Raw genomic sequence first — 14820 nt, forward strand, 5'->3', positions numbered from 1 at the left:
TTTTCTCTTTTCTATTCTTTTTTGATGATTTCAACTACCTTATCCTCAAAACAACTAAATCCTCAACTCTCTGTAATTCTACTGCTGAGACCCTCAATTTTGTTCTTAAGTTTGTGATAAGACTTTGTTCTTGAGTTCAGTGATATCTGATTGAAGTTTTCACCTACTTTCTCTTTCATTGATAGTACTTTCTTCTAAGACTATCCTCAGTTCAATGAACATCCTACCATTATCACTTTAAAAGTTTTTTATCAGGAAGTTTAGAGTGCTTTTTTGTGCTTGGGATCCTTTCCAGGTTTTTGTCTTCAACTATTAAAACAGATAAATTCCTCTGTTCCTTCATTGTAGCTGGAGTACAATGAGGGCTAGCAGAGATCGTCCAGTTTTGTGCAGGCCTGGATACAATTATCCCCAGAAACTACAGTGCTGACTGAGCTTACACTGCACAGCTGTATGGCTAAGGACTGACAGATAAGTGCTGCATTCCAGAGGTCACAGCTATAGGGCCTGACCATTGCTATTGTGTCAATCTCCTACCACTCTGAGCAGCAAAATGGGGACCATGTTGAGGAGTGCCTGATAGTACTATTTTCCCGAGTCTCTGCAAAATGTCTGCTTTCTGTCTCTAGGGAATATCTACAATTAATCTGACATGATTAGGAAGAGGCTGCTTTAGTTTCATCTGGGACAAGCATGTCACTCAGCCCAGCGTAGAAAGGAACAAATTGCCCACGAGCAGGCTTCTGCTTCTGAGATACATTACAGCTCCCTGATGGCTTACAGGAAGCCATCACTGTATGCCTGCTATAACCTAACCACAGGTCCTGCATATTTCGCCTGACCTAGCTCTTGTTTCCAGACCAGATTTGGTGAGGGTAGAGTTCTTAAGGCTATGGTGCATATTTTGAGCTTGCATCTTCCTTTACCCAAGGCAAAATTCTATACTTTAAGCCATCTTTGCTTTATCCTAGTATTGTGTTCCAAAGTGGACAATCTCCCAGAAATAAATATTGAACACTCTCAGCAGGATTCTCTGTTTCATGCTATTTAGTGAAGTTCTTGTTTGGAGTCCTGGGAGCACTCTCAAATTGCTCCCCTTTCTTTATTCTTGACCCGCCTTCAAATAACTACCTTTTTGATCTTCATCAGGGGAGGTCAATGTAGCTTTCTTAACATCTGGAGGTTATAGTTACTAATCGCCCATCTGCATTTCTAGACCACTGTATAGAACATTACCCAAGACCTTCCTTTCCAAATTAGTGCCATTAATTTCTACATCCTTAGTGAAGTCCTCTTTTACACCTTCCCCTACAAAAGTTCCCCAATGTCTCATGCTACTTATTTCTGGTTTTGTCACTATAGTTGTAAGGGCATCACTTGGTAGTTTTCAAAGACCATGCTGTGTTGAAGATCAAACCTAGGACCTGGACCAAGGAAAGCACATGCTGTACCACTTGAATCACACCTCCAGTCCATCACACTACTTCATTTTTAAAGTCAGGAAGCACATCAAAAAATGGACAGGATATATTTATACAATAGACTCTACAATTTCAATCCAACCATAAATTACTATTTATATGTTCATGAGGATGGTTGAAGTAGGAGATTAATATTGTCAAAAAGGAAGTAGAGAACAAAGAGAAAAAACTTGGAAATATAACTGAAAAGTGATTATACAATAGTATCTCAAAGGTAATGAAGGGCAAGTTTTTCAAGCACATCAAAGTCTTAAGCAGCAGAAACACATTTGGGGCTGAGAAATCTAGTCCAACAGGAGATACATAATTTCAACAGTAAACCCAAAGTACTTGATATAAACTATCTATTTTTGATGAATTAACCAGGCTTTCCATTAGGAAAAAAAAAAACATAATATGCTCTCAAAATGAAGAACTCTCTCAACCACCAAAAATCTCTATAAAAAACCTTTTTTTTCCAAGCAAATTTTTTATTAATTTTTTTTAAAGCAAGACAGTTGTTTTGGGGTCACATCCAGCAGTGCTCAGGGGTTACTTCTGGCTCTAGGGTTCAGGGAATCACTCCTAAAAGTGCTCAGGAGACCCCTTGAGAGAAGTCTCCGCAAGATAGTTTTTAATGAAAGAAGACTTATTTAGAAAAATGCTAGAGGGATGAGGTTGGAGAGATCATACAGTGAGTAGAGCATTTGCCTTGCATGTGGCCGACATGGTTTTGATCCTGGCAACACATATGATTCCCTGAGCACTGCCAGCAGTGATTCCTAAGTGCAGAGTAAGCTCTAAGCATGGCAGGGTGTGGCCCCAAAACAAACATTCAATAGTATACAAAGAAAGAAAATATGTGTTCAAGAGAGAACACAGGAAAAAGCAAGCCAAGATATACTGACACAAGAAATCGAGATATGTGTTTATGAGAGAAAAAGGGTCTGAAGAAAAAATCAAATTGAGGTTTTTTTTTTTGGTGTTGTTTTGGTTTGGTCTTGGACACACCCAGAGTGATACCCCGTGTTTAGGGATCAAACCTGGGTCAGCTGCATTACTTGCTATACTATCTCAGCAGTGACAGCACAGCATGGCACATGGCCAACCCAGGTTTGATTCCTCCATCTCTCTCGGAGAGTCAAGCTACCAAGAGTATCCTGCCTGTATAGCAGAGACTGGCAAGCTACCCGTGGCATATTCAATATGCCAAAAACAGTAGCAACAAGTCTCACAATAGAGACGTTACTGGTGCCCATTCAAGCAAACCGGTGAACAATGGGGCAACAGTGCAGTGCTACTATCTCAGCAGAACAGAAATTAATTCCATTAATTTCTGATAGTTTGTAGTAACTGTTAACAGTTTACTCATTTCTGCTCTCTGATTAATTCCATAGCAGTAAGAAAGAAGGGAAGTAAACAGGGATTAGATTCTCTCCCCCGAATTCTCCACCCACTTCAAATGCATCTATCATAATATGCAGTATTACTCAATTGCAAAGTTAGGAGCTCAGTAGTTCAGTTCTGAGATTTTTCAAGGTATAAAAGAATTAAAAACTATTTCGTTCTTAAAAAGTAAAAAGGAACAAAGAGAAGGAACAGAGTAATTTCTTTCCAGGACAAATATGTAAACAAGAGACTACAATATATAAAATATTAACAAAATTTTTACAAGGAGGTAAGGTGTAATAAATTAAGGGACTTTCTTTTGATTTATTAATCAACCTTTTAAGGCAAAAATCACACATCTGAGTTCAATTCCCAAAAAAAATCTCAAAGATGTCTACTTTCTAGCATAATAAATGCAAATATGTGGCGAGAAAGTTAGCATATTACTAAAAACTTTGTCCATTTAGTCATAATGACAGATTTTTCCCCCTATAAAACAGAAAGAATTACATTGTAAAACTAATGAGATTGGAATTATTTAACAGGAAACAAAAGAAGTAAGATAGTAATGTTAAAAATAAATTCAGTGGCAGTTCATTTTCAAGACAAAGCATTTAACCCTAAATGGAGAATTACTGGCACTGTGCCTAATTCACCAACTGAGTATCTGAACAAACAGGATATTAGGAGGGGAGTCAAAGTCAAAAGCGTCCACATGCTACAAAGCATATATGCCAGGAGAGCCTTCTGGTCACAAAAGAGCAAAGAAGGTAGAGACAACCAAAACCTGCTCCTAAAAACCCAACCCAAGCAGTGCATGCATTCAAATTATTCAATGAAATTTAGGCCATGGATGGTGTGGAAGACACTGTACTCCACAGTACTCAGCCAATTAGGAAGTGGAAGAAGGCCTTGCACACTCTGGTATATGATGCTTGTTCGGACCACTTTGAGTGTGCCTGCCTCCCAGACACCTGGCCTTGTGAAACCATCAATAAACACATCATTGACACTGTGCTTCATGCTGCCATGTACAACTCTGAATTTGTGGATTGACGGGTGTGTTTCTAAGACAGTAATTCACATTTCCTATGAGAAAGCATTTTATGTATTTTTTTCATGAATACTAGTAACACCAGGAACACTGTGCTTTTTCCAAAACTAGAAACAATTCTCACAGAAGAGCTACAAACTTACACTAGAATGACTATTACTTACAGTCACCATAAAGTATATCTTTATCTTCCAGTAGGTATGATTTTGCATAGTTTTTAACATCAAAAAAATTGTGTACATGGAATATATTATGCTACTGAAGGTTATAAATTTTTAGTCATGTGAAATAAATATATCAGAGGCTACTCTTAAGGGTAGTTATCAGTAAACATCATATTTTGAAACAAATTCCCAATGACAGACAAGCAAAATTTAGTGCTTATGTATTACCAGAAATCATTTTTAAAAATACCTTAATAAATAAATATACACCTTGTAAAATCAAGAATAAATATCTAGCATTTGTATCAGTCCCATTTAAATTCTTCAAAACTAAGCAAACTATAAAATATGCCCTTAAAATACGCGTGAAAAAAGTCTCATTAGATCTGCACTTAGAAACTGTAACATAAATGGCACAACCACCCTCAAAATGGAAAAGGCTCACTTGCTATTAAAATACAATCAATATTTAAAAAAAAACAAAAGACAACCTGCAAAACACACACACAGAGAGACACTGCAGTGATGGGGAAGACACCTTCTCTGTTTTACCCATTCTGGAATAGACAATAAGAATCACTGCCTTCTTTGTCCTTGGACAAGGTTGAAACCAGAAGTCACCAACAATAAACCACAAATAAAATACTGAAATAAACCTGTCTGAAGTTGGGGACAAACACCTTGCCTACACAAGGCCTGAGCTCAATCCCTGGCAACAGACCTCCCCCAGACCCCAGCACCACTGAGTGCCAGCAGAGAGGGCTGCATCACCAAGCCCTAGCACTGAAGAGGTGAAGTTCTACCAACTTACACCAGAATGGCTGGACTGAACAGAGCCACAGACTTACCCCACTGAGTCTGAGCAGTGCTGCATGACCAAATCCTAGCATTGAATCATCATTTCCAGGTAACCGAGTATTCTTTGAGTGACTCCAGGATTCTCTGGGAGCCCCCCTCAAAAACAACTACCCAGAATAAAATAGCCCCTTTTCTATACCTCATATATTATTTTAGTGATGTGGAACATGCAGTGTATGGAAAAACAATTTGGGTGTTTATTTTATCTACTTATTTATTTATTTATTTTGGTTTGAGGGTCACATCTGGCAGTGCTCAGGGGCTACTTGAGCTGAGTGTTTAGGGATCACTCTCAGTGGTACTCAGGGGGCCCCGGTGTGCCAGGGATTGAACTCAGGCTTTCCACACGCAAAGCACATAATCCAACCTTTTGAATTATCACCAAGCCCAACAATTATTTCTAAATTGGAAAGTTGTATTTTCGTATTACTTAAAAATTATTTTAATCGAGAAGTAGATTACAATAGATTTTTCACTCCTAAAGACCAGCTCCATTGCTGAATCATGCACCACAAAGCAGATAAATGCACAAAAACCCTTAAAATCTATTAGTAAGAACAAAGACTCTTCTATTGAGAAAACAAAGTAGAATAAACTTTGAGTGCTAACAACTAATGTGGACCATTAATAAGAATACTCAAAACAGAAGAAAACAAATACCCTTTTTCAATACAAACAAAGTAATTCTCTAATCTACTCAGCAAAGTACGAGAATGATGAAAGGCATAACGACCTGAATTTTCACACATCAACAAAAAGGACTGATATATGACTAACAAAGGTACTAAATGAAGTACTTACTTTGGCAAAGGCTTCAAAAATGTCAAAGGAAGATGGCAGCTGAGAAGCATCTTGTATTTCTTCTCTCATGAAATGCTGAAATGTCATTGCAAGTTGCCTGAGGCCCTCTTTCTTATCTTCAGTCAGTTTGTTAATGTCTTTTTTAAAGAAGAAATAAACAACACAAGCACAAAGTGAACTTTTAATGGGCAATTTTCAGGTGTTCAATGATAGCTGTTAATTCCATTCTAATCTCAGATTCCATTCTGAGAGCAAATATATATCTTTAGTTGATGATTATAAATTGTGATACATACAATATCAATTCAATTCTATCACACTTTATCTATGAGATCAAATAACCATCAAAACAAAATGTACAAACAGATCAAAAGCATTAAAGCCAAAATAAGGTAAGAAGTGAGTTACCAGACACACTACATTATGCTGTATGCATATTTCGACCACCATAAATTCTTATTAAATAAGTGGATTTAAATAAGAGTTTTCCGTGAAAGAATTTACAGCTAGACCATGACTAACAAATAAATAGTAGCATCTCCAAGTCACAAAACAGAGAGTACAAAAGAGTTCAGCTCAAGTTCAAATAGATGAAATCCATCATATAGAAAGTATATCAAGAAGAAAACATAGATCAACAAAAGAAATCTTAACTTCATGTTGTTTCTAGGATCAATAAACAAAACGTGGTGCTTCACAAACAAAGCTTCAGAGCAAATGTTAACCCTTCACAAAGGAAGTTTCAAAGTCAAAATTTAACCCTTTAAAAACTCTCTCCTTTCCTCCCTCTTTCCCTCCTTCCCTCCCTCCCTCTCTGTCTCTGTCTCTGTCTGTCTCTGTCTCTGTCTCTCTGTCTGTCTGTCTGTTTCTCTCTCTGTCCCCCCCTTTGGTTTTTAGGCCACACCCAATGGTGCTCAGGGCTTACTCATGACTCAGTGATCAGAGATGTACTTGGCAGGGCTTGGGGACCATACATGATGTCAGGGATGAAAGCCAGGTTGGCCACACACAAGGCAAACTCCATCCTCACTATACTATCTCTCTGGCCCCTAAAATTTCACTTTCATTTAGATCACAAAAGGATCCTAAAAGGCGAAGGGCTCACCGTTTAATTAATAACACTGGAGCAGCGGCATATATGACACTGCCACCAGGCAGGGCCAATGTTAACACTAAACTCACCAGCAAGGGTGTTAATTACCCAGCAGTAATACAGTGAGACCAAATGACAACTTCTCTTTTAAAACTCAAAAAGACTCTCAGGTTGAACTGTAGCATAACTCTGATTCTCATGTCAGCTCTACATATTTTCTTTAAATTACTTGCTCAATGCAGCAATTAGCCATGATTTCTTAAATAATTCACTTCCACTGGCACTTAGGATACGATGACCATAAATCTGTACAGTGTCATCTTTTTTGTCTCCAGATATATTAAACTGCATCATATTTTCTATATAAGCTCTGACTAGATGGAGGTTGAAATAATTTACCACCTCAATGAAGAGGAACTCTGTCAACGGGAAAGAAAATAAGCCCTGCATGGAATTAATGCTCACTGAAATCCTATCAGTCACCACAAGCAGCCAGGCCACAGCCACGGTGACTCAGGAGCACTGCTGTCAGAGAGCCCAAGTCTGTACTTTCTTATCCCCTTACTATTTAAAAGACTGGAAGGCCCAGAGAGATAGTACAGAGGAGAGGGTGCTTGTCTTGCGAGCAGCTGACCAGGATTCAATCCTTCTCATCCCATGTGGTCCCCCATGCACTGCCTAGATTCATTTCTGAGCCTCACTAGATGTGGCCCAAAAAACAAACAAAAATATGTAAAGAACCAGAGAATATAAATATTTGCTTTACTGATACTGAATACTGATACCCCACCCCTACCCAACATTGCCATTACATCACTTCTTTGACATTTAAAAAAAAGGGGGGGAGAGAAAATAAGGGAATGGGGTCATAAAATAAAGAATTATTTTGTCAACTAGACTAGGTTACTATTTCTACACTACTCTCCCTGCCTGTCTTGCACAAGTTTATGGCACTTTACAAATTCCATATGACAAAGCTACCCTGGAATTTATCGAACATACATATCAGCCATATATAAAAACATGAAAAGTTTCATTAGATTTGCATCACATAACAAAGTGACAGAAAATCAAAGTTAAAATAAAGCAAATCTCCTCTCAGAATGAATTAACTCCCAACAGAGATGTCTTCGGACCCCAGTCATTTACAATTTTAGAATTCCAGGAGGGCACAGCTGCAACCACTCATGATATTCATAATAAGCAACAGAAAATAATTTATCTAGCATCTGCTGGTGGCAGGCAAGCTTGAATGGTGGTGGGAAAATTCAAAATAATGGTGGTGGGACGGTGTAATGGTGGTGGGATTGGCATTGAAATATTGAATGTAATCAATTAATATAAACAACCCTATGAAAATATTTTTAAAAATTTAAATAAATACTAAAAATAGCTCTTGTATCTTAAAAAAAAAGCAATTCTCCAATTCGCCAATAAATTTTTTTTATGCTGAAACATAATTACTTACTTGACTCCAGGTCATAAAAGGTGTAGAGTGTCTCCGATTCAGAGGGTGTTTCTTCCATCTACAGTGTAAAAGAGAGAGACAGCAAAAAGAACTTATTGGGCTCCAATAAATAAGTCAATTCCTTTAATGTCTTTAGATATTTAAATGAAAGTTCCATAAGAAAGACAATTTTCTGTGTATTTCCATTCATCACTTTTAGAATTTTGTATTTTAATTATAGAAATTATAAAACGAAATCTAAGTTGTGACTTGCCCTGACAGTTTAATTTCCAAATGAAAACCATATACAAGAAGCTTTAATATAGATTAAACTTGCGCCTGTACAGAGATAGATGCCTAAAAATAAGAATTTGTCACAACTGTACAACCTTGGGCAAGTTTCTTAACCTTGAGTCAAGACAAATCAAATCCCTCTTCTGAAACATGAGAGAAATAACAGTATCTGATTCATTGGGTTGTAAATCAATTAGCACAAGGCCTAGAAATAAAGTATTCAGCAGAAGGTAGTATTATCATTCCTCTGTATTAGTGTCTAACTTAGTTAGCTCCAAAGTAAAGATTAAGCAATATTCTCAGTATTAGTATCATTTCAGATTCTGACAAAATTCACTTCAGCCTTAGCAGAGATTTGCCATCTTTCTAATATTAACAAATAAAAAGTATAGTTCAACCTATAACAGTGACTATAATTTTAATATCCAGTGAGAAATAAAATATATAATAATAAGGTTGCTCTGAGTTTATTAATATTTTAAATAAATTTGTATTTCTAGTTCACCAGAATAGCAATACATATATGTGATAAATGCCACATATTCAATCCAAAGACAATATCTATTTGGTATCCTGTAAAGAACTAAAGCACACCGTGGGGTGTGTGCACTCGCGGGCTCTCCGGGTGGCTGTGTCTCAACGCCCGCTTTCGGTGCTCTGGAACCGCTGTGTATGGGCTGGATCGGGACGGCCGTTGGCCAAGGACAGGCGAAGGAAGAACGAGGACCAAGCTGGTTGCTGATTAGTTACAGTTCATTCAATCTTCCATCTTTCCCATCTCCCGCACTCCCAGCTCTGGCCTCTCTCTGGATCTACTGCAGCCTCTCTCCGATCTCTCTCCTCCCTTTTTCCTCTCTCACCCTTGCCCCTAGGTTACACACTGCCAGGTAGCAAAATCAACATAAGAAAGCCCTTCCTGAGGGCAGGGCATTCCAAAGCCCTTCCTAACTCTTAAGGTATTTTGTTCCTTTCCTTAGTCCAAAGACTCATTAACATCTTAATATTGGTTATTTTTGTATGGACATAGCAAGAGATACATTGAGGCTTGCAAGGCAGCTCTCCTGGCAACATCTTGCCACAGACTCAGACCACAACACTCAGGGCAGATTAATCATTCCTCACCCTAGCAGGGTCCAAATCTAGTTATCACTGTTTGGATCATGACAACACTTGTCCATGATCAAGCTCTTAACTTATAGTTAAGCATTAGTCACTTTGGCCAGGCCCATCTCGATGCCAGGGTAGCACACAACTCACCGCTTGCCCTGGGTCCGTCTAGTCCCTCATGGGGACCCTGCTTTTGGGGGTGCTAGGAAGTAAGGGCAGCTGAGGCTTAGGTCGAGAGAACAGATGCCCAGGAGGAAAATATCATGTAGAGTCAAATGACTCCCAGGTTACAAAAGCATAACATTTGCTAAGTCTTCCTGTGTCCATACAAAAAGGACATTGCTCTGAATAAACTATACAAAGGACTCAAGGAGAAGAGAAAAACAACATTTACAAGTCAACAGAATACTAAGAAAGAAGTTACAAATAAACAAAGAGGAATGGGAGCACTGTAACGGGAGTAACTCAATAAACCTAAACTACCTGAGGCTGTGTTATCCTACAGTATCCCAAAGCCATTTTTCAAACCAAAGATGCAAATGATAATAGAGATGCCTCCAGACCCACTCCACGGTGAGTCTCATCCGGGGCTCCCCAAAAAGGGGTGGGTGAGCCCTCCACCTGCCCAAATAAGAGCGCAGGCAGCTGAAAACTCCACACTCCAATCACTGCCATACTCATGGCCACACTCGGAATGAGCCTCATCTGAGAATGAATCTGTTGAAAAACTCACATATGCAGGTTTTGAGACTGGCTCTCACAGAGTCGTGGTTAGGCAACCTACCCCCATCCCCCTATTTTTCCGGATACCTTACAGTCATGCCCACCCATGAACTGCCTCTGGCAGGTCATAGTTTCCACCAATGATATACCAGGAGTAGCACACCACATTTGACAGGATGTAAAGTAGAAGGCAACTAATCTAGAGTAAAGCAATAAACACAAAAGGCTCAACCTGTAACAACATGTTAGTAATCTCATATACAAAGGCTTAATAGCTCCAGGATGAGATACAAACATTGCCACACACTTTCTTCTAAGGAAATCTTTTTTGATCATTTTTAGTGAATTATTCATAACAAGCAATACAAAATAAACTATTTAGGGCCTGCTGTTGGGGCAGGGTGGTGGTTGGAAAAATTGGAAATAATGGTGGTAGGAAGGTGTAATGGTGGAGGGATTGGTGTTGGAGTATTATATGTAATAAATCATCGTGAACAACTTAATAAAAATAAAATAATTGTTTTAAAATTGTTCCAAAAATCTGGAAAGTATAACCAGAGAGATTTTAAACTGTCACTATCATCACTGTCATCCCATTGCTCATCGATTTGCTCGAGCGGGCACCAGTAACATCTCCATTGTGAAACTTGTTTGTTTTTAAAGAACAAATTATTTTGGTAGAAGCAAAAAGGACTAAAGAAACAATTTCAACGACTCCTTATTATTTTGTATATATATAACATATATATATGGATAAGCATTCTTTAATGTAAGATTGTTACCTATTCAAAACCTCACCTGAGAATTCCTTCAAGAACAAGTATTCTTGCCCTGTACATAACTTTACAATAGAAAACTAACACGGGCCATGTAACAGCCATAATTAATATCACATGCCCCAATTATGGGTCTTTACATCTTGATTCCCAAGAACTTACAAGACCTCTCTTTGAAGAGGGGCTATGAACTTTATCACTGCATTGATGCTGTACTTTAGAGTAAAAAATCTTTGTCTTAAAATACTCCCTGGAGTATAGTCCATCTTCTACCTTAGCTCAGGTCTAAATTCATCCTTAAATATGAATAATACATGCACCTGCAAAGTCTTTTGTTAAATTACAACTCAAACATATTTCACAAGTTTTATACTCACAAGTCTGAAAACAACTCTGCCAAGAAGTCGGACAGAGTCTGGAGGATATCTGGGCTTGCAGCTTTTTAGGCATTTGCATTCCCGCTTATGGTCCTGCCAAGCTTTTTTCTGTGAAGACAAAAAAGGGAAGAGCATGAGATATAAAAATGTAACTTTCATCTATACTGATTTTGAATGCTGAAAAATCATTAGCATTCTGTTAATTAAGTAGCCTACATCTACCAGCAAACTAGAAAGAGAAAGCAACATTCTAATACTCTCAATGACCTATGATGCAATCTTTGTCAACTTGGCGATTACCAGGCACAAACATTTAGAGCCACTGTTTTACCTCTGTCCTTTAATTTGCCCCCTGGTGATTAACTGGCTACTGGAGTCCAAAGAAAGAATTATTATGGAATACTTAATAATTTATAAGATAGATCTTTACCTGACTAAACAGGATTCAATAAGAGAACGTGATTTTGAATACAAAAAGAAACTCGCTCAAAATTAGATAATAAAACACATGGCTCAGGAGTATCAAACTCGACCATATAACCTTCGTAATGACAGTGCCATTATAATAGGTATAGCACTCTCAGGAGAGTGAACATACTGGGGAGGAAAAATACAAAATCTTTTTGTTTCAGAAGATACCCTATAGAATGGAGGTTTTAGCTAAAATAACTATATATTTTTCAGCTAAAATGACCAACTATCTAATTTGTCCATAACTGCCGTGGTTTACTTGTTTTCCTAATTAGGAATGTCCCCTGTTGCTCTGAAAAATATCTGGCTAAGATAAATGATCCATTAACCTGACAGTGATGCTAGCCTCATGCTACATTGGTTCAAAAGAGAATCAGCCGTTCCAACACTAGCGAAAGGACAAAAGGAAAGGATATAGAGGTCTGAGAGATAGTAAAGATGGGTAGCCTCTGGCTTGCATGCTAGAGACCAGGTTTGATCTGCACTGGATACGCTTTCCTAGGACCTGCCAAGAGAGATGCTTGCAAGAAGTAATCCCTAGGCACAAAGCAGGAGTAAGCCCTGCATACAACCAGGTCTAGTCTCAAGACAATAAATAAGTGGAAAAGGCATTATATCTTATATCTTGAGTTAAAATAATCACAATCCTCTTTACATGTGATTAGTTCTATATGAAATAAAACTGCTCATCATAATGTTAAAACTCATAAAACCTGCTTCCCACCTTGTGGCCTTTTAAAAATCCCTGCAAGAGAACCCCTCTTTTTGCCACTGACAGCATAAATATGCAGCATAACCAAACATTTCAAAAGGACAGGAGCTGCTTTGACTCGTGACTCAGGTACAAGTTGAAGACAACATTTTGTTCTAAAAGACTGTCCAGGTTAAGCTGGCACCTAAAGACTTGGTCTCTTTGAAACTATTTCCTAGGAACCCAATTTTTTGGCAGACAATGTTTATCAGGGGTAGTCACTTCTAATTATTCCTTTGCATCCACTGTAGCAACTGTCTTCATGTAATAGTTATCATGTTCTTAGTACTTATACTTCCTTACCTTCTAATCACAACTGAATTATTTCAAAGAAAAGATGTCTGTGGAATAAGGTTGTAAAACTAGAAACAGAAAAATGTCATAATAAGGGGAAAATTCCTCTAGCATTTATACAGTCCTGTAATGTGTACCAGGTATATGAGTAATCAAGTTGCAAAATATTTTTCATTTGATTTTCACAGTAATGGGAATGGTTGATATCATTTAACATCAAAGATGAGCAAAGTAAGACTCAAGAGCTGGGCTCTAACTACCAAAAAAAAAAACCCTAAATACAAAAGGGAACAGTAAAAATTCTTAGTTTGCTAAACATGAGAACTAAGCAATTACCATGTATTATATTTATTTGAGTTGCCTTACAGGCAAGGCAAGAAAGACAGCATAATGGTTTATATAATTCTCATTTGACAGAAAAGAAAAACACATAGCTTTACCAAGTAGTAAATCACATGAGGAATTCATTACAAGAATGCTAATCAACATACTGGACCTTCCACAATAGTTTACAAGCATAATGGCATTTCATTCAGCCATTTTTAATGTCAATGCTCACTTAGAGCTATATTACCAAAATATAAATGTGAAAGAAAATGTTTCTATTGTTCAGAAGATGAGTCTCAAACTAGCAAGGAACAATTATTGACAAATGTGTAAGACGCCTAGAAATTATACATAGCTCCATGCTGGGCCCTAAGCACCACGGGCTCTCATCCTTTCCCCCCACATGCATAGAATACATATGACTCCACTGCCATGTGTCTGATATACACTACCTAGTGTAAAGGCTGCTTAGAAATCCAAAATATGTTTAGTTTACTATAAGTTCTAAACAGTTCTTCATCAAGGAAACTTGTATAAATTATTTAAAACAGAAATTCCTCTAATTGTTATTGCCATTCTTTGGGGAATTCAGTTGTTATACACTGACTCAGATATTTCTATACATTTTCTTTCCTTCATCTGGTCTGTGAATAAAGGTGGGCTAAGAACACAAATTCACCATCACTAGTATATAAATGACATAAATTAGAGTGCTAATGTTCTTGATGACTGATTAATGAGAAAGCCATAATTTTGGTGGAATATTTTTCATTTGGCATTAAATGTTGAGAAGTCTGACAGATGCTCTCAGTGTGTGGGGAAGAATAAGCCACACAGTGTCAATGTGCCTCTGAGAAAGCACCTTTTGGCCCTGTTCAGATCCTTAGTAAGAATCCAGATGCAAAACAGATTGCACCCAGTCAAATAAAAAACCAAAATCTATTCCTTCCTTCCTTCCTTCCTTCCTTCCTTCCTTCCTTCCTTCCTTCCTTCCTTCCTTCCTTCCTTCCTTCCTTCCTTCCTTCCTTCCTTCCTTCCTCCCTCCCTACTTCCCTCCCTCCTTGCCTTTTGGCTCTGTTCAGATCCTTAGTAAGAATCCAGATGCAAAACAGATTGCACCCAGTCAAATAAAAAACCAAAATCTCTTCCTTCCTTCCTTCCTTCCTTCCTTCCTTCCTTCCTTCCTTCCTTCCTTCCTTCCTTCCTTCCTTCCTTCCTTCCTTCCTTCCTTCCTTCCTTCCTTCCTTCCTTCCTTCCTCCCTCCCTCCTTCCCTCCCTCCTTCCCTTTTGGCTCTGTTCAGATCCTTAGTAAGAATCCAGATGCAAAACAGATTGCACCCAGTCAAATAAAAAACCAAAATCTCTTCCTTCCTTCCTTCCTTCCTTCCTTCCTTCCTTCCTTCCTTCCTTCCTTCCTTCCTTCCTTCCTTCCTT

At 38.1% G+C, this 14820-nt stretch overlaps 1 protein-coding gene across 1 annotated transcript in view; it reads right to left on the reverse strand.

Moving 5' to 3' along the window:
- Nucleotides 1–14820, reverse strand: part of SMYD3 (SET and MYND domain containing 3) — an 836228-nt gene that overhangs the window by 625098 nt on the left and 196310 nt on the right. Inside the window, exons 3-5 of the mRNA XM_004605437.3 lie at nt 11544–11651; nt 8288–8345; nt 5727–5863 (exon numbers count right to left, since the gene is read on the reverse strand). Coding sequence (XP_004605494.2) covers nt 5727–5863; nt 8288–8345; nt 11544–11651 — 303 coding nt within the window. The remainder of the gene's footprint in view (nt 1–5726; nt 5864–8287; nt 8346–11543; nt 11652–14820) is intronic.

This window comes from Sorex araneus, chromosome 9 (assembly GCF_027595985.1).
Source record: "Sorex araneus isolate mSorAra2 chromosome 9, mSorAra2.pri, whole genome shotgun sequence".
NCBI classification, from domain to species: domain Eukaryota; kingdom Metazoa; phylum Chordata; class Mammalia; order Eulipotyphla; family Soricidae; genus Sorex; species Sorex araneus.